Raw genomic sequence first — 20734 nt, 5'->3', positions numbered from 1 at the left:
TGAAGGCAGGAGGAGAAGGGGATGACAGACAATGAGATGGTTGGATGGCATCACTGACTCAATGGACATGAATTTGAGCAAGCTCTGGGATTTGGTGATGGACAGGGAAGCCTGGCATGCTGCAGGTCACAAAGAGCCGGACATGACTGAGCTGAACTTAACTGAACTAACTAGTATGCAATTCCTTGGAAGGAAAGTTATGACCAGCCTAGATAGCCTATTAAAAAGCAGAGATATTACTTTGCCAACAAAGGTCTGTCTAGTCAAGGCTATAGTTTTTCCAGTGGTCATGTACGGATGTGAGAGTTGGACTGTGAAGAAAGCTGAGCTCCAAAGAATTGATGCTTTTGAACTATGGTGTTGGAGAAGACTCTTGAGAGTCCCTTGGACTGCAAGGAGATCCAATCAGTCCATCCTAAAGGAGACCAGTCCTGGGCGTTCATTGGAAGGACTGATGCTGAGGCTGAAACTCCAATACTTTGGCCACCTCATGAGAAGAGTCGACTCATTGGAAAAGACCCTGATGCTGGGAGGGATTGGGGGCAGGAGGAGAAGGGGATGACAGAGGATGAGATAGCTGGATGGCATCACTGACTTGATGCACATGAGTTTGGTTGAACTCCGGGAGTTGGTGATGGACAGGGAGGCCTGGCATGCTGTGATTCATGGGGTCACAAAGAGTCAGACATAACTGAGTGACTGAACTGAATATATTATATCATCCCTGTATTTTTATTGACCATCTATTTCTTCTTTTCTTAATTTCTTTATACTTTTAACCTAGGTTTCTATTGGGCTGTTAGCATTCTTCTGATTGATAAATGAGGTGTATATATATATATATATTAAGAAGATAAATCTTTGTCATATCTCTTGTAAATATTCCTAATTTGCTTTCCTACTTTTTTTCTTTATGAAGTTTTTAGGATACAAATTACTAAAAGAAAGAAACTATATATACTTCAACTTTTCACTTAGGGTAAATAGTCAATAAAAATTGATAAAGACACAGTCATATTACTGGTGACTAAAATAAAGGGGACTGAAACATGATAATGAGATAACTTATATTTTCATACACAAATGAAGCATCATTCCCACAGATGAGTCAGGTATCTAGTCATATCTTTCCAAAAAAAGCATTTGAGAAAACTCATGTTTTTCCCCTAAGAATTCTTACCTATGTAATATTTTTCTTCAGTTAGCAGTAGTATTACTAACTTTAGGGTCTACTGACTGAATTATTGTTTCTAAGTTGTTAAGTCAACATTATGTCTAAATAAAGTTTAAATTGACCAGTAATTTTTAAGAAAAAAAATTATGGCAAAAGGAGTTGAACAAGGATCTTATAATTTATTTGTTTCTAAAAAATATTTAAAAGCAGTAAATAAGGGTGTTAAATCCGTGATGGCAGTAATAGCTGTTCGAAACTGATATGCTGTAAAGTAGATCTGCGTGGTAATACAAACTGACTCAGGTATTTGTGCCACACACAACAGCCCAAAATGCTTTCATTTCCTCCTTAGTAGATCTTCTTGTCTCATTGACAATGAAAAATACACCCCACACACTGTTCTTGGATTGATTTTAATGTAATCTGCCCAGAATTTTAGCTTGATTTTCAAAATTAGAAATGAAATTGAATTGCAAGCAAGGTATCTGATTTGACCAATAATGTAAACTTGTATACTATAATAATACTTGGAATTGTTTTTCTACTTTAATATATTTCAATTGCTCAGTTAAATATAATTAACTCCAATAATTTTTTATGTTGCCTAAGTGTCTAGTTTTCATTTATAGTTCCTAATTAAAATGTTTAGTGGGTAGTCAGTAATTATAGTCTCAATTATCAAATTGATTACTTATTAATCTACAGTTATTTTCAAAAACTTTTATGGTTCTTTTTCTGATGTTTCTTTGAGTCTCGTTAAACATCTTTTGATCATTTACCAACTATTTGCCCTTTAACTTTTCTTAAAAAGAAAAAATTACCCCTCATTTTATCTTTTGCCCCTTCATTCTGTTTGTGATACTGGGACATATATTAGTTCTAAAGTTTAAATAACCAAATGAACAATCTTATATCTTATTTATTTGGCTGTGCTGGGAGCATGAGAGATCTATATGCAGGATCTTTAGTCTTGGCCTGTAGGATCTAGTTCCCTGACCAGGCTTTGAACCCAGACCCTCTGCATTGGAAATTCAGTCTTAGCCACTGGACCACAAGGAAAGACCCCATATTTTATGTTTTCTGTTTTGGAGTTCTATGTGTTTTTCTGGGTTTCATGTGCTTTCTTACTGCAAGATTATATTAAAGTATCATATGTTACATGTTTTATTTTTCTTCTTTTTATTGAAGTGTAGTTGATGTATGGGCTTCCCTTGTGACTCAGCTGGTAAAGAATCCGCCTGCAATGAGGGAGACTTGAGTTTGATCCCTGGGTTGGGAAGATCCTCTGGAGAAGGGACAGGCTACCCATTCCAGTATTCTGGCCTAGAGAATCCCATGGAGTGTATAGGCCATGGGGTTGCAAAGAATCAGACATGACTGAACAACTTTCACTTTCACTTTTCATAGTTGATGTACAATATTATGTAGGTTACAGGTGTACAATATAGTGATTAACAATTTTTAAAGATTATACTCCATTTATAGTCATTATAGAATATTGGCTATATTCCCATGCTGTATAGTGTATCCTTGTAGATTATGGATAACAACTGATTATTCATTTATTAAAAATGTTGATTTAAGCATTTGATATGGTGACTTCAGCCTCCATTTCTGATCCAGTACTGATGGAAGTTATCTGTTTGACAACCTTGGAAGGACTGTGCAAGTCAATGAGTCACTTGTGGATCCTCATCTGGAAATGATCTCGAGGTCTTAGAACCTTCACTACAAGGGATTTTCCTTGTAGCTATTCTCAGGGTCTTGGTAGGCATCTGAACACATCCCTTCACTTTTGAGATTCTTTTCTTCAGGCCTCTGATCAGGTCAGCACATACCTTCTCCAGAGGCTTCACAGTTGCAGCTGGTAAGGCAGATCCTAATCTGGTGAACAGCCACTTCTGGGTCCACAGGAGTCTTGCAAGTATCTGTAAGAGCCATGGCTGCCCGAACAGCGGTGAGTCAGGAGCAGGAGCCGGTGGCCTTGGGACACTGTGGCAGCAGCGACTGTGATTTCCTCAAAGAGCTCTTGTAGCTTATTTTATACATAATAGCTTATTTTATACATAATAGCTTATTTTATACATAATAGCTTGTACTTTTTAATGTTCTACTCCTATCTTGCCCCTCCCCACTCCCCTCTCCCCCCCCGGTAACCACTAGTTTGTTAGGTTTCTGAATTTTGAGAGACATATTGCATACCTTGGTTATCTCAACTGCATTCCAATAAGACGTATTCAAGTTGAAAATCATCTTTTTTCCAACTACAAACCATCAGCCTTCCGTTTTTTACCTATTCAAAATCTGGGATATGAAAAGGGGTCCCCTTCATCCCCTCTTGCAGGTCTTCACACTCAATCTGTAACCACTTCTTGTTCATTGTACGGACATGAGTTTGAGTAAATTCCGGGAGTTGGTAATGGACAGGGAGGCCTGGCATACTGCGGTCCATGGGGTGGCAAAAAGTTGGACACGACTGAGTGACCGAACCAAACTGAACTCAACTGAACTTGTTCATTCTATCAAAATTCCTCCTAATTATCTCTTAAATCCATCCTCTTATTTCCAACTTGGCCATTTTTCCCTTAGTTTGGGCCTCTTTTTCTCCTTAATTATTCCAATGGGCTTCATCTGGTAAAGAATCCACCTGCAATACAGGAAACCCCGGTTCAATTCCTGGGTTGAGAGGTTCCCCTGGAGGAGGGCATGGTAACCCACTCCAGTACTCTTGCCTGGACAATCCTCATAGACAGAGGAGCCAGGTGGGCTACAGTTCACTGGGTTGCAAAGAGTCGGACACAACTGAGTGACTAAGCACAGCCAGCATGACTCTTCCTTCCTGCAGTCTCTTCTCTATTTTTCCAAAGCAGGTGGCACTAGTGGTAAAGAACCTGTATGCCAGTACAGGAGAATCTGGAGAAAACGGTTCATTCCCTGCGTGGGGAAGTTGCCCTGGAGGAGAGCATGGAAACCTACTCTAGTATTCTTGCCTGGAAATTCCCATGGACAGACCCCTAACAGGGTCACAAAGAGTCAGACACGACTGAAGCAATTTAGCGCACACACGTGCAGCTAGAGTAATCTTTAGAAAATAGTTATATGTCTGCCGTTGAGAATAAATTGAAATATTTAGTGTCTTTGCCTAATGGCTTTCCCACAGACTTTGGCATGGCTTTCCGGTTCCTCGTGTCTTGGCCTGCCTGTACTCTCCCAGCTTTGCCTTCCACTGCTGTCCCGCATGCGTCCAGTGCTTATTTAAACACCTGAAGTTCCTTGAAATGCCCTGCATCAGTTAGTATTCTTTGTGCTTGATCCCACCTCCTCCTGCCTCTTCCCTGATTGCCCCCAATTCATTGATTATTCTCAACCTCTTATTTTCAAAGTGCTAAAATTACTTTTAAAAACAACAGTAACTTCAAGCTATCACTGTCTTTTTTTCAGTTAGGCTCCTTGAAAAGATAAGTTCTACTTCTTTACTTCCTGTTCACCCTTCAACCCACCGTAGTCTAGTTTCTGTACTTGCTACTAAAGAAAATTGACAAAAACTATCAATAAAGTCCAACCCACATCTTAAATCTCTCAGATATGTCCACTCCTTTCTCTCTCCACAGCTATTGCCCTAGTTGAAGCCTTGGTTATTTTAACAGTCATCACTAGTCTCCTTGCCTTAAATACTGCTTCCACAGTGATCATTCTAAAACGCAAACCCAATCCTCCTGCTACTCTACTCTCTGGACTCTTCCTCCCTTGTATATTAGCCTATTTTTAGTTTTTAAAGGAAACACCATTCTGTTTCCCATAGTCTATTTTTAGTTTTTTAAGAAAGCACCATACTGTTTCCTATAGTGGCTGCACCAATTTACATTCCCACCAACAGTGTATGAGGGATCCCTTTTCTCCACACCCTCTTCAGCATTTATTATTTGTACACTTTTTGATAACAGCTATTCTGACTGGTGTGAGGCAATACCTCATTACTGCTGCAAACCATTTAGTACAGGTACTTTTTATTTAGAGCGTATGCACTAGTTTTTCTTGAATATGTTTAGTTATATCTGTCAGTTTTTGAATGAGAATGTACCAGATTGCATTCCCACAATATGAGTATATACTGTACTTGCTACTACTTTAAAGAAAATTGACAAAAACTATGAATAAAGTCCTCATGTCCAAATCCAATGGACTAGTCTCAGTGTGCACCTTGACATTTCAAACTCATATACTCATAAAGTATATGAGTTTTGGTTGCTTCTCTCTTGGCAATCTTTATCAGTCCTGTACCAAGAACTCAAATTTTTTTAAAGTTAGATTTTTGGGGGGGGGTATGGAGTTTTTGAGTCTTAGGTAAACTATGGATAAAAGCATCTTTTTAAAACATTTCAGTATTTTTATTGACTGTAACACACAATCTAAGAAAAAGCAAAGTACTTTCAATAAAAGTGCATCTTCAAGTCAGGTTGCCTGACCTACACTTCCAATAAGATTGTAGCCATCAAGCCCTTTCTTTAAATAAATTCTATAAAGTCATTCACTGAATATTATTTGCCCTAAGAAGCTTTCTCTAATCTTTCCTTCCTGACAATCTGTTCATAGCTTTTCTCTCTGAGCTCTTACAACTCTGACCATACACAATTGTTATCCGCCAAACGACTGTATAATGTGTTAATTATCTTTTAGTTCCTTCCACTGGGATAGCTCATCTCAGGTAAGGATGCTACATCAGTTTCCTCAGGTGTAATAATGATGAAGAGAACAGCTCTCCTGGGTTCCCTTACCCTGCTGCTCTCTGGCCAGGTGCCCCTTCCCAAGGTGTCTCTTGTTTTGGAAAAAAAAAAAAAGGTAAGAACACATATCTCATAGAACTGTTGTGAGAATTAAATGTTAATGCATATTTAAAGCATTTAGTACAGCAGGCTGGTTGAAGCTCAAGTTGGAATCAAAATTGCTGGGAGAAATATCAATAACCTCAGATATGCAGATGACACCACCCTAATGGCAGAAAGTGAAGAGGAACTAAAGAGCCTCTTGATGAAGGTGAAAGAGGAGAGTGAAAAAGCTGGTTTAAAGGTCAACATTCAAAAAACTAAGATCACCGCATCTGGTCCCATCACTTCATGGCAAATAGATGGGAAAAAAATGGAAATAGTGACAGACTTTATTTTCTTGGGCTCCAAAATCACTGCAGACGGTGACTGCAGCCATGGAATTAAAAGACGCTTCTTGGAAGAAAAGCTGTGACAAACCTAGACAGTGTATTAAAAAGCAGAGACATCACTTTGCTGATAAAGGTCTGTATAGTCAAAGCTATGGTTTTTCCAGTAGTCATGTTTGGATGTGAGAGTTGGACTATAAAGGTTGAGTGCTGAAGAACTGATGCTTTTGAACTGTGGTGCTAGAGAAGACTCTTGAGAGTCCCTTGGACTAAAAGGAGATCCAACCAGTCAATCCTAAAGGAAATCAGTCCTGAATATTCATTGGAAGGACTGATGCTGAAGGGGAAACTCCAATACTTTGGCCACCTGATACGAACAGCTGACTCACTGGAAGAAGACCCTGATGCTGGGAAAGATTGAAGGCAGGAGTAGAAGGGGACAACAGAGGATGAGATGGTTGGATGGCATCACTGACTCAATGGACATAAACTCTGGGAGACAGTGAGGGGCAGGGAAGCCTGGCATGCTGCAGTCCATGGGATCACAAAGAGTTGGACAGGACTGAGTGACTGAACGACAACAAGCATAGTGTCTAACATCTAATAAGTGCTAAGTAAATTTCAGCAATTATTTTTCAATATATGTTTCCTGAATGATAAAGAACTAGTCCAGAGTCCCACAGGAAACAGACTGGTAGATACGTTGTTCATAAAAGCACATGATAAGAAAGCATACTCCTGAAATTACCTAAGGTGTCATACTATACAAATCTCATTCCCTACTATCTATTTGCATGTATGACATGAAAGAAATGAAGTTTCAGTAATAAATTTGTAAACTTCTGAGGTAGTTTATTAAAATAACAATTTCACATTTGGAGAAAAAGAAAATAACACACTGTCTTGAGAATCTGTGCTGTTTCTGACTCTATCATATACCAAATGAAGTATGTTGTGGAGTAGAAATAACATCAAACTGAAATTAAGGAATATTGGATTCTGGCTCACAAATCAGTGTGGGACCTTGGGCACTTTAAAAATTCCTCTGGGCTTCAGAATCCTCCTTGGGAATTTGAAGGGATTAAACTAACCTCTAAATTCCCATCCAGCTTTTAAGATACAAAGTTCTTATAATACTGTTTTTGACTTTATATGGTTTCCTCTCATTAGAAACTGAACTCAGTTTTGAGGAGCAGGAATCAAACTTTATCTTCACACTTCAGAGCCTAGAACAAATGTGTGTCTTGACTGAATGAATGAGTGCCCCCTGCAGAGCTTCTAGTTAAAAAAAAGCATACCGAATTTATGGTATAACAGGTTAGTAGCTAACATTAACTAATGTGTAAGAATGCCAAATGATTGTATATTTAATAGGTGTTGATATTCAAAATAGTTACAGATTATCTCTATTGTTATCATTTGTTGAAAACTTTGTGAATTAATTTATTTTCATTTTTGGCTGCACTGCTTGGCTTATGGGATCTTAGTTCCCTGACCAGGGATTGAATCTGGGCCACAGCATTGAAAGCACGGAGTCCTAACCACTGGACCACCAGGGAATTCCCCCAAAACTTTGTTAAATTACTAAAGGAATTCTAAACCAAAAGATTTTTTTACTTCTGATATATTTTAGAGAAATTATGAGTCAGTTTCAAAGCTTTGAGAGATGCCAATTCTATTATATCCCATCATCCAAAGGAATTACTGTACAGATAAAACTGATGGACAGTTTTCCTACTTCTTTTGAATAACAGCAGATGCCTTTCTCTGGATATATCCCCCAAAAGAGGTACAGGAAATTCTGCTTCTCTTGTTTTAGTAAAAATGTCAATGAAATTTGAGATGCATTTACTTAACAATTTCCTGGATCTAAATGGCTGGAAAAGTGAAGATTTTTCGTAATACTAGCTATCAGCCTAACCACATCAACCTGAGTTTGAACGTCACAGATTAACTCTACATAAATTGACACAAGCATGATAAGTTTTTTTTATTGTTAAATTATTGTTACCATATGCAGAGAAAAAAGGGACTGTTCTACTTGTGCATTCACATTTTAAATTACTGAATGATAAACAAGTAACTGACCAGTTAGGAAAGGAAAACTAAAGCAAGGGTTTCCTTATAGGTCTTCTAAATTCTCCAATAATTATAGAAAACATGCTCAAGATTTTTAGGAAAAAAAACACTTTTTTCTACATATGATATCATATTAATAAACCAACTAAATTGGAAAGACCTCCTCAATAGTAAGGACAGACTAAATCTGGCTAATGCAGTTATCATTTGGATACAATAGAAACGTCAAAAAAATAAAGAGGTGGCATATTTTAACATTTTCTGAAGTGTTAACACTCTTAATGCTGAGTTTCCAGTTCCAGAATTGTCCATTCCCCTTGGGGTGAACATTCTTCAGAGGAAAAACTAGCCATGGTAATGCTTGCTGAGGAATCATCAAATGGAGATGTTAGTTCACTCCATCTGTTCAAAGTGTCTACATGTGCTTTACCCTGAGGTTTTGAGCTGTCTCGTGCTAAAAGTAGTGTCTGATTAATTAGATACTGTGCTAAATTTAAGTCTTCAGGAACAGAATTTGTGATATTTAAGTTAGAGTCCTGTTCAGAGAGCAGTTGCTTTAATAGTGTCCAGTCTTGTTTTGCAAAGTGTTGCTCATCTTCAAAATCCATGTCTGTACCTTGTGTTTCTGATTCCATTTTCTGCTCAAATGCTTCTGTTACATCCATCTCATATATTGGAGACAGGGTTTTTGAAGGCCGATGGTCATACATGTAGATTTGTGCCACTGTGTCACAACCATCTATGTCTCCTGAAATAATTCATAATACTACACAATGTAAAAATTGCACATGTTGGTACCCCCTCAGAGTTCTGTAGAACTATTAACACAATATAACAGTTATAGTCCAAAAAAACCCCCACAGAATGGGAAAAATAACATTTATACAAAATTGAGAAGATTTTTGAGGCATTTCTTTTTCTCTGTTTAAAAAAAAAACTTGAAGGTAATGTTTAACAGGAAAATCAACATAAGAAACTAACAATAATTCTCCATAATTTAATGTAAAAGCTTGTGATACAGAAAACAAAAATTATTTAAACATAAACAGAATGCACACATATATCTAATTCACTACAATAGAAACTTAAAGAGAAAAAAGGACATGGTTATTTGATGGTGATGTTTAAGGTAAGTCAGTTTCAAAGGGAGAATCAATACATTTTATCTAAAGACTTCCTTGTACATTGCACATGCAAAGAAGGATGCAAGCAAGGACAAACAAAAAGGTACAACTTTAAGAGCTCCCTGCTCTTGTGATTTTGCTGAACAGGGACTATCGGTAAGTATTTTTCTTCATTCTGGTATACAATAGCTACTCAGTCAGCCACTATTGCATATTTTAAATGTGGGTCATAGTTCAAATTACAATAATAAGGAAGACAAACACACAAAACAATTAGACAGGAAACCATCTATACATATGAAATAAGCCTGGGCTTTTTTCATATGTTATCATTTCTCTAAATATAATCTCTTTAAAGAAATTTATCTTTTTACTTGAAAATTTTAGAACTGAATTATAGTGATCCTGAAAGTCTTAATCTCTGTAAAATGCATATAAATTTTAATAATTAATCTAGTTAAAATACTTCAGTGTTTTTAGTTACATATTACTATACTTATTGCACAGCCCTCTTAGATATATATTAGCATAGTTCATAAATCATATCCAATGTATAATAAAATTTCTAATAGTCAAGAATTCCTATGTTAAATTAGACATAAATAACTAAATAATAGCAAACTATGTTTTTCTCTTTACTCAAAATCTCTTAGTAGGTTAGCTCTATAAACAACCAAAATTTTTATTAGATGTTAATTTTTCACTAAGATTTTAAGTGAACAATTAAGAGCAACTAGCTAATTTTCATTCTATTAAGAAATTCCAGTTTTCATTTAAAATTTGAATCTGTTGCTTAAGCAGTTATCCTAACTAAAATATAACATTCAGGGGCTACCGACAACTTTAAGATTCTATAAACTCATTTTCTTATGAATTTAGCATGTCTATTTCTGTACATTACCTGCAGATAAAGCAATATTAGCTTTTTCGGTAGCTGTAGAATGGCTTTCTTTCACTTGACCTTCCTGAGGCAGAACTTGACTCCGACAGGAGTCCAGAGACTTTGTGAAGCTGTTCTTTGGTATGTCGGAATTGGATTCTCTTTGACGAAGTTCCAAATGACATGGTCTTTCTTGAGATTTTATATCACTATCTGAAAATTTGCTGTGTGTCTCAAAGTCATTATCCACATTGCTTCCACTACATACTTTATCTCCTGGAGGAAGCTGTATGCCTCCTTTGGACAGGACATCTGTTGTACCCTTTTTTTCTGTGGCTGAAGCACTCTGTTTATCTTTTCTTGATGAGTCAACGCTACTAAGACCCAAGGGAAAGCTTTTGTTTTTATATATAGTATTGCTTTTCTTTTGTCTGCATTCTAAAACACTACCTTCACTTCCATGTGAGTATCTGGAGTAGCAGGTCCTTCCATGATGTTCATGAGAAATGCCATCAAAAACATCAGAAGGTGAGAGAGAATCTACAGAAGGTTGAAAGAGAGCATGGACCTCCCCTTCATCAGATCCTATCTCTTCACATTCATCTACGGAAAGTAAAACAGACCTTTTAAAACTCTTAGTTACACGAAACTCATGACTTTCATTTTCAGTTGCATCTTCAAAAGCTAGATTAATTATCCCCTGAAACTGCTGAAGAGCTGGGTTAGATGTAGAGAAATTTTCTGCAACATTTTCAGCTTCAGACCTTTCATCTTCTGTTTCATCTGCTGAGGAAGAAACCTGATCTACCTCCTGTACAAACTGGACACTGCCTCGTGGAATATTTTCTTTTTCCCTAGGATGAACTATTGTAGATCGAGACCAAATTTCTGGCCTTTTCCTGGGAATCTCATCATCACTTGTTGAATTAACTTGGAAAAGATCACTACTACCTTGCTTTTTCATTTTCACTTCAATTCTTAAGTTGCTATCATATATTTTTAATTCTTCAGGAGTACTGGTATCACTGCTGCTCCTTCCAAGAAAATCATGGCACAGCATAGTGCCACATTTAGAAACCCCTCTGTCATTTGACCCATCATCATCCTGAGACCCTCCAGCATCATAGTCTTCAGATCTGGGCTTTATGTCATCAGAGGATGTTGTGACACTGCCACTGTCTGATTCAGGACTCTCTCTCTGATGCAGAACATTGGTACTCAAATTCCAGTGACTCATGAATGGTGCTTCTGGAGTTTCGTGGCTCTCTGAAGTTTCTGTTGTTTCCGTATCTTTAGAATTTTTCCCTGGTATTTGTTCCAAAAAACACTTGGAGGAAATATGTGACTCTACTGTAGCATGATTGTCTTCATTCATGGCAGAGTCATCAGACAACTGACTAGGAACTGTCTGTTCTTCTACATGAATTTTAGATTTTCTGTCATCTTGACCAGAATTTAAGGTACCATTTGTCTTTTCAGGAACCCAAGGTAAAACATCTTTCACACATTTAATGCTTAATTTTTGGTTTGTATCTTTTCTCCCTACTTGCTTCTTCCTATCTAATTCTGAATGGAGTTGTTCTACGTGTGCTGAGTCTAAGTCACAAACTGGATTAGAGTTCAAAGAGTTTTCTTTAGGATTTGAAATCATGGATTTTAGAGCAGTGGTACTATAAAATTTTGGATCGACATTATCAGTCTCATCAGAATGACAAGGTATTTTAGCTGTGGTGCAGTGATCTATTTTTTTGTGGCCAGAAACATTTGTTTCACTTTTAACTGAACAGATCTGTTTTGATTCCAGTTCACGTTTTATTAATTTATCCAGATTTGAAATATTTTGGCATTCTAACACCAACTTCTCTTTTTCTTGATTGTTCAGTGTCTTCTGTGAGTCGAGTATGCATGGTGACTGAAATGCTTCTGCATCACTGGTTTTGGCTGTGAGATTAGTTAGAGGTTCATGAGGCTTCTGTTCAGAAACACTGCCTTTGTTATTATTGTCACACACATCAAGAGACACACTTTTTTGGACAACAGATGGTTCACTTTTTAAAGGTCTCTGAGAAGAAGGCAGAGTCTTCAGTATAACCTGTTCAGGAAGTGTTTTCGGTTTTGCATCTTTATTATTCAAATTTTCACCTCTTTTGGGTTGATTTGGGTTTTTAGGCATTGTGACCTTTTTTGCACCAATCTTAGGCAAAGCTGTTTGTCCTTGCTTGACAATTTTTCTCTTAGGCGTCTGTTTATCTGTAGTTACACTGTGGTCCAATTTTGTCACATTTTCATCAGATTGCCTTGAAGAGACTGAAGATTTTACTGAATTTGGTGATCCTTGGGATCCTAAGAAAAGAAAATTAAAAAAATATATCTTCCAGTTTGTGAGTGAAATTCAATATGGTTTTTAAAATCCTTTAAAAGAAACAAAAAGATAACATGATGAAATGGTAACATAAGATCAAATGGACAATTACAAATTAGGAGTTATTGCAGCATCTTAAGTAAAATTATTAAAATAGGCTCTCTCTTCTTCAAGCAAAGAGCATTGAATCTTATGCCAGAATTGGATTTGCATAAATATATGCAGGTAGAAAAATCTGGTTTTCTTATGCCAAGAGAGTAATAAGGGTCTTCCCTTTGAAGTTCTAGGGGCGGAAAATAGACTGTTCCACACAGTTGAAAAGGAGAAGCAAACTAAATACAAAATAGAAATGTTGAAATTGTTGCAATTTTTTCTTCCAACAGTAAAAAAATAATTTCTCATAACCAGATCATTATTATTATAGCTCATTAGGGTTAACAACTTAGATCTGCAGTTGAAACTAAAGCTGGTTACTGGAAGGAAAGAGGATTGATTTTGAGAATTCACTTGTTTATAATGGTTGAAGTTCTAGAGATGATATTTTGAGCATTTAAAACTGTCAAACAGAATTACCAAATCTTGTTAAATGTTTAATTTTTATCTGTTATTAGAATATGAACAATTTTTCTCTGGCTTATTTTAAAATTTACTTTCAGTATTAATTCATTACCTACATCAGAACTGTGTTTAGCATTTTACAAACTGCTCTTACATATGTGAATGCTTAATGCATGAAGCAAATTAATTTTTAAAATCTGTTATTATATTAGCAAACTATGCAATCTGATCAGTATTCTTCTCTTTCTTAGAACATGGAAAACAACAGGCACAGCACAGAGTCTAGAGAGAAAATTCTTCCTTCCTACGTATGACAGCTCTCTAGACTGTACCATTAGTTTTTAAAGAGCTCTTTAGTGATGGCTTTGCAGATGGAATTCTTAGAGTTATCAGTGAAGCTTTGAAGAAACACAAGCATAATATACAGAAGGACCAGAAATGCAGATAGCCTAGTGACTCCCTTAATATGATTTTCACAAAAGAAAATAAAGAGTAAACTTATACCCCAAAATACCAAAATACTTGTCTGAAAAGTGGAAGAATAAAATCTTGTCTCTGAAGTATGAAATGAATGTAAAATGAGTGAAGTCATGTTATATTTTGCTTATCTGTTGCTGAAGTTCCAGAATCAGAGTTCTGCTTATTCCATTTAAACAAAGAAGTAAAACCTAGGAGTATTTCAACTTTACCTTGAGTTTTAGCAAGATTAGCTGTGGCATTCTTTGTCCTCTGCGGAGCTGTAGCACATCCATTGCCATTTCCCCTTTTTTTTAAAATTGCCTGTGGTACTGGATCACTGTATCCTTTGCTGGTGATCTTCTTTAGCACACTAAGAAAAATTATTTGTGTTCAGTATTACACTGAGACTCTGAAACATTATTTTTTAAAAGACCCATGCATGAAATACAGTTTTTCACAACACTGTACATCAATTAAATGTCAATTTAAAAAAAAGCAAAAAGAAAAACACTTTTTCTCAAAGAAGTAAAAAATATCTCTTTTCTGAAAATAGAAAAAGTCATATGTTTGTAAGTGTTTAAGTTTATAAAACTGTAGCTCAATTATGGGAAAGCAATGCATAATTAGGTGCCACAAGGATACATTATTCTTCTATCATTTTGTATAATAAGTTTTAAAGTATCATTATATAAATATATTAAGTTTTCTAAGGAAAAATATTTTAACAATATTTAGCTAGAAGTTGGTATATGATTGACTTCCAGAGAAAGCTAATGTCTAGGTAAAATAATGAAGACTTACCTGTTATGTGTATTAGATTCCTGTTCATGAGTGCTTTTTTTATTGGAAATTCCATTGGTATCTTTTGAAACAGGTCGAGATTTCATTGCTGTAAATGAAGATGAGTGAGTCATGAGATTGAACAGTAACTATGTAATAATTATGTATAAATTCACTGGTCATACAATATATACAAAATTAAATACAATATATACAAAATTAAATGTTAGAATGAGAAAAACTTTTTCCTCAGTTTGCATAAATATATGTAACTAAATTCTTTTTGGCATTTGAAACTAAATAAAAGTATCAGAGTGCTAAAACTCACCTACAGTGGAAGTTTTGATACCTTCTACACTGTTTTTCACAGTCTGTCCTCGAGAGTCACAAGAGGAAGGTTTATGACCAGGAAGCTTCTCTTTCATTGACCCATTTTCTTTTGGTTCATCTAGAGAGTCAGTGGAAGTCAGTAATTCCATACTTGAATTTGTAGATCTGCTGGAGGGCCCTGCCATTCGGAGGTGTGGAGAATCTTTGCCTGTCACTTTCTTCAAAGGCTTTGCTTTGGCTTGCACATTTAAATTTCCAGTGAGTACCTTGGGTCTGGCACCTGTAATTTGCTCTTCCTGATTTCTCACTCCTTTTCCATTTCCTGAATTTTTCTGTTCATTTGCTGCTGCTGTTGCTGATCTTTCCACAGCTTGTCTAGGTGACAGGTTTGTTGACTTTGCATTATCACTATTTTCCGTTTTGGGCTTTATGATAGCTTTGGGCTTTCCAGAAACATTTTTTTCCACAGTTTTTAATTCTTTTGTACTCTTGGATGCTGGTTTTGGATCCTTTTCCTTTAAATCATCATGCTTCAAAGTTTTATTTATAGAATTTCTATTAGTACTTGATGAATGTCCAGAGGCTCCTAATCCATCAGATTTCATCTTCTGATGAGCAGAGAGATAACTCAGACACTCTTTCTTGTTACTTCCTCCAGCGGATTTGTTTTTTATAGCACCACAGTCAGAAACCTGTTTTCTTTGCTACAAAAAAGAAAAAAAATACTTTGTATTTTGACAAGTCTTTGACATGTAATGCTTTATGTTTCAATAGCCAGTTTTTCAAAGAGGAAAAAGCCGCAAAATTCACATTATGATTTAGGGCCACTTAAAACTTGAATTATCTTGGATCACTTAAATGTGTCTTTGATCACCTTACCTTAATCAAATCTGAAATACAACAAACAACAATTAATAGAAAATTCTACTTTTAAAAAGGCATACTATTTAACTTTATGAAATTACGGTAGAGATGAACACTTAACAGTATTAGGATGCCTTGGGTAAACGATAGTATCCCACATTTTTTGAAAGCCCACTCCCAGGTTTTGTGCTAAAATGCTTTTCATATATCATCTCACGTATTCCTCACAACAATTCTGTAAGATATCTCCTGCTGCTATCTCCATTTCTTAGACAAGAAACCAGGGGTTAAAGCAGGTATGGAATTTACCCAAGGCCATGGGCTTCCCAGGTGATGCTAGTGGTAAAGAAACCCACCTGCCAATGCAGGAGATGTAAGAGACAAGGGTTCAGTATCCGGGTCAGGAAGATCTCCTGGAGGAGGGCACGGCAGCCCACTCCAGTATTCTTGCCTGGAAAATCCCACGGACAGAGAAGCCTAGCAGGCTATAATCCATAGGGTCGCAAATAATCAGACATGACTGAAGCGACTTAGCACTCACATGCATGCACATGATGAAAAGGGACTGAACTAGGACTTGAGCTCAAGATTTACTGCTTTAAGCAGGTAGTCATTACATGGTAAGCTGTGAGGGACATCATAATGATTTTTCACCAAAAATTCTCTCTTCAATCCTATTTACCAAATGCCAGAAACTTTATCACTGAATATTTAGTCCTCTGGAGGCAAGGGCCAGAGGGAAACTTCTGGGAAATAACACACTGACATTTGAAAAGTTTGGTTTTGAGGGCAGGGGAAGAGCAAAAAAAAAAACAAAAAAAACCCAAACCCATAAACATCACCCACAGCATCTTAATACAGTATTGGTTGTCTGGAGAAAAGAACAGGGGTCCTAAAGACAAATGAAATAGGTAAAAAGAGGAAAATAGAAGGGCACTAAAGACAATTCACCTACTTTATCATTTTGGTTAGAACCAACCTTGTATGGAAGTGAATAACTGGTATGAATTATAGAATAAAATTTTAAGAATATATTGCCACTTTTTATGTAAATACTGCCCCCCCTCCATTGGAAGGCTGTTATGAAATTGTAGAGGTGTGAGGCAGAACCTGTGTTGTCTTCTTTGATCCCTTAGCACCAGGCCCTTCACACACTGGGTACTCAAAGAACGTGTGATGATGGTTATCTACCTTGAGCATATATTGATATACAGTTCAAGGTCTAGTTATTTCGAAATATAAAAAGCTTCTATTTACAATGAAAATTTGTTTAAGATAGAAATAACAGAGGTAAGTGTGTGTTTATGTTCACATACACATACATATATACATAAATAATAAATAAGCTAGTTAAGTTTAGCAAAAAGCAAGGTATAAAGAATAATTAGATTCTTATTCTAACTTTGCTTCTAAATGAAGAAAAAAATCTCAGATATTTAAGAACTCATTATTAACGTCTCTGGGCCTCAAATTATGCATATTTAGGGGTACAGACTGGTCCCATTCAGTGCAGTGTACTAGGATTCTGTGTAATACTTGTAAACTTCAAATAGGCTTGGTCCTCGATTTTGTTTTCTTGATCAAATCTTAGTTCAAAAAATAAATTTCTCTATTTTTAATACTTAAGACCAGGAAGACTCTGATGTTAGACCTCTTCCCACCTTTAAAACTAATCTTACATAATTTACTCTATCCTGGAGTCTATTTATTTTAAAGTATTTATATAATATATGGAGTAGGTGGCTGCATGGGCACAGGAGGGCTGAGAGGAGCTACTCCACGTTCAAGGTCAGGAGGGGCGGCGGTGAGGAGATATCCCTTGTCCAAGGTAAGGAGCAGTGGCTGCGCTTTGCTGGAGCAGCCATGAAGAGACACCCCATGTCCAAGGTAAGGGGAACCCAAGTAAGATGGTAAGTGTTGCGAGAGGGCATCAGAGGGCAGACACACTGAAACCATAATCACAGAAAACTAGTCAATCTAATCACATGGACCACAGCCTTGGCTAACCCAGTGAAACTAAGCCATGCCCTGTGGGGCCACCCAAGACGGGTGGGTCATGGTGGAGAGGTCTGACAGAATGTGGTCCACTACAGAATGGAATGGCAAACCACTTCAGTGTTCTTGCCTTGAGAACCCCATGAGCACTATGAAAAGGCAAAATGATAGGATACTGAAAGAGGAACTCACCAGGTCAGTAAGTGCCCAATATGCTACTGGAGATCAGTGGAGAAATAACTCCAGAAAGAACGAAGGGATGGAGCCAAAAGCAAATACAATACCCAGTTGTTGGTGTGACTGGTGATAGAAGCAAGGTCCGATGCTGTACAGAGCAATATTGCATAGGAACCTGGAATGTTAGGTCCATAAATTACGGCAAATTGGAAGTGGTCAAACAGGAGATGGCAAGAGTGAATGTCGACATTCTAAGAATCAGAGAACTAAGATGGACTGGAATGGGTGAATTTAACTCAGATGACCATTATATCTACTATTGCGGGCAGGAATCCCTCAGAAGAAATGGAGTAGCCATCATGGTCAACAAAAGAGTCCGAAATGCAGTACTTGGATGCAATCTCAAAAACGACAGAATGATCTCTGTTCATTTCCAAGACAAACCATTCAATATCACAGTAATCCAAGTTTATGCCTCAACCAGTAATGCTGAAGAAGCTGAAGTTGAATAGTTCAGTGAAGACCTACAAGACCTTTTAGAACTAACAACCAAAAAAGATGTCCTTTTCATTATAGGGGACTGGAATGCAAAAGTAGGAAGTCAAGAGATACCTGGAAAGAGAGGCAAATTTGGCCTTGAAATACGGAATGAAGCAGGGCAAAGGCTAATAGAGTTTTGCCAAGAGATCGCACTGGTCATAGCAAACACCATCTTCCAACAACACAAGAGAAGACTACACATGGACATCACCAGATGGTCAACACCGAAATCAGATTGATTATATTCTTTGCAGCCAAAGATGGAGAAGCTCTATACAGTCAGCAAAAACAAGACCGGGAGCTGACTGTGGCTCAGATCATGAACTCCTTTTGCCAAATTCAGACTTAAATTGAAGAAAGTAGGGAAAACCACTAGACCATTCAGTTCAGTTCAGTCACTCAGTTGTGTCCGACTCTTTGCGAGCCCATGAATTGCAGCACGCCAGGCTTCCCTGTCCATCACCAACTCCCGGAGTTCACTCAGACTCACGTCCATTGAGTCAGTGATGCCATCCAGCCATCTCATCCTCTGTCGTCCCCTTCTCCTCCTGCCCCCAATCCCTCCCAGCATCAGAGTCTTTTCATGACCTAAATCAATCCCTTATGATTATACAGTGGAAGTGAGAAATAGATTTAAGGGACTAGCTCTGATAGACAGAGTGCCTGATGAACTATGGACTGAGGTTCATGACATTGTACAGGAGACAGGGGTAAGACCATCCCCACGGAAAAGAAATGCAAAAAAGCAAAATGGCTGTCTGGGGAGGCCTTACAAATAGCTGTGAAAAGAAGAGAAGCGAAAAGCAAAGGAGAAAAGGAAAGATATAAGCATCTGAATGCAGAGTTCCAAAGAATAGCAAGAAGAGATAAGAAAGCCTTCCTCAGCAATCATTGCAAAGAAATAGAGGAAAACAACAGAATGGGAGAGACTAGAGATCTCTTCAAGAAAATTAGAGATACCAAGGGAACATTTCATGCAAAGATGGGCTCAATAAAGGACAGAAATGGTATGGACCTAACAGAAGCAGAAGAGATTAAGAAGAGGTGGCAAGAATACACAGAAGAACTGTCCAAAAAAATCTTCATGACCAAGATAATCACGATGGTGTGATCACTCACCTAGAGCCAGACATCCTGGAATGTGAAGTCAAGTGGACCTTAGAAAGCATCACTACGAACAAAGCTAGTGGAGGTGATGGAATTCCAGTTGAGCTATTTCAAATCCTAAAAGATGATGCTGTCAAAGTGCTATACTCAATATGCCAGCAAATGTGGAAAACTCAGCAGTGGCCACAGGACTGGAAAAGGTCAGTTTTCATTCCAATCCCAAAGAAAGGCAATGCCAAAGAATGCTCAAACTACCACACAATTGCACTCATCTCACACGCTAGTAAAGTAATGCTCAAAATTCTCCAAGCAGGCTTCAGAGCAATATGTGAACTGTGAACTTCCAGATGTTCAATCTGGTTTTAGAAAAGGCAGAGGAACCAGAGATCAAATTGCCAACATCCACTGGATCATCGAAAAAGCAAGAGTTCCAGAAAAACATCTATTTCTGCTTCACTGACTATGCCAAAGTCTTTGACTGTGTGGATCACAATGAAATGTGGAAAATTCTGAAAGAGATGGGAATACTAGACCACCTGACCTGCCTCTTGAGAAACCTATATGCAGGTCAGGAAGCAACAGTTAGAACTGGACATGGAACAACAGACTGGTTCCAAATAGGAAAAGGAGTATGTCAAGGCTGTATATTGTCACCCTGCTTATTTAACTTATATGCAGAGTACATCATGAGAAACGCTGGGCTGGAGGAAGCACAAGCTGGAATCAAGATTGCCAGGAGAAATATCAATAACCTCAGATATGTAGATGACACCACCCTTATGGCAGAAAGTGAAGAAGAACTAAAAAACCTCCTGATGAAAGTGAAAGAGGAGAGTGAAAAAGTGGGCTTAAAGCTCAACATTCAGAAAACAAAGATCATGGCATCTGGTCCCATCACTTCATGGCAAATAGATGGGGAAACAGTGGAAACAGTGGCAGACTTTATTTTTGGGGGCTCCAAAATCACTGCAGATGGTGACTGCAGCCATGAAATTAAAAGACGCTTACTCCTTGGAAGGAAAGTTATGACCAACCTAGACAGCATATTAAAAAGCAGAGACATTACTTTGCCAACAAAGGTCCATCTAGTCAAAGCTATGGTTTTTCCAGTGGTCATGTATGGATATGAGAGTTGGACTGTGAAGAAAGCCTG

At 37.4% G+C, this 20734-nt stretch overlaps 1 protein-coding gene, 1 non-coding gene and 1 pseudogene across 9 annotated transcripts in view; all 3 read right to left on the bottom strand.

Annotated features, from left to right (window-relative positions):
- Positions 1-2753: 2753 nt before the first annotated feature.
- LOC105003328 lies at positions 2754-3115 on the bottom strand (annotated as a pseudogene).
- A 4698-nt stretch (positions 3116-7813) lies between these two features.
- On the bottom strand, positions 7814-7885 carry TRNAE-UUC. Its single transcript has one exon. It is a non-coding gene; the product is annotated as a tRNA-Glu (tRNA).
- Positions 7886-8303: 418 nt separating this feature from the next.
- Positions 8304-20734, bottom strand: part of KIAA1107 (KIAA1107 ortholog) — a 94265-nt gene continuing 81834 nt past the window's right edge. For all 8 annotated transcript variants that reach the window (XM_010860429.1, XM_010860430.1, XM_010860431.1 and 5 more), the window contains 5 exons: positions 14897-15602; positions 14590-14677; positions 14019-14158; positions 10431-12752; positions 8304-9153 (listed from right to left, as the gene is read on the bottom strand). In XM_010860429.1, coding sequence (XP_010858731.1) covers positions 8684-9153; positions 10431-12752; positions 14019-14158; positions 14590-14677; positions 14897-15602 — 3726 coding nt within the window. In that variant the 3' untranslated portion in view covers positions 8304-8683. The remainder of the gene's footprint in view (positions 9154-10430; positions 12753-14018; positions 14159-14589; positions 14678-14896; positions 15603-20734) is intronic.

This window comes from Bison bison, unplaced genomic scaffold, assembly GCF_000754665.1.
Source record: "Bison bison bison isolate TAMUID 2011002044 unplaced genomic scaffold, Bison_UMD1.0 scf7180017864466, whole genome shotgun sequence".
In the NCBI taxonomy this organism is placed as follows: Eukaryota; Metazoa; Chordata; class Mammalia; order Artiodactyla; family Bovidae; genus Bison; species Bison bison.
The sequence above is the reverse complement of the archived record's forward strand: the minus strand, read 5'-3'. Positions and strand labels throughout refer to the sequence as shown.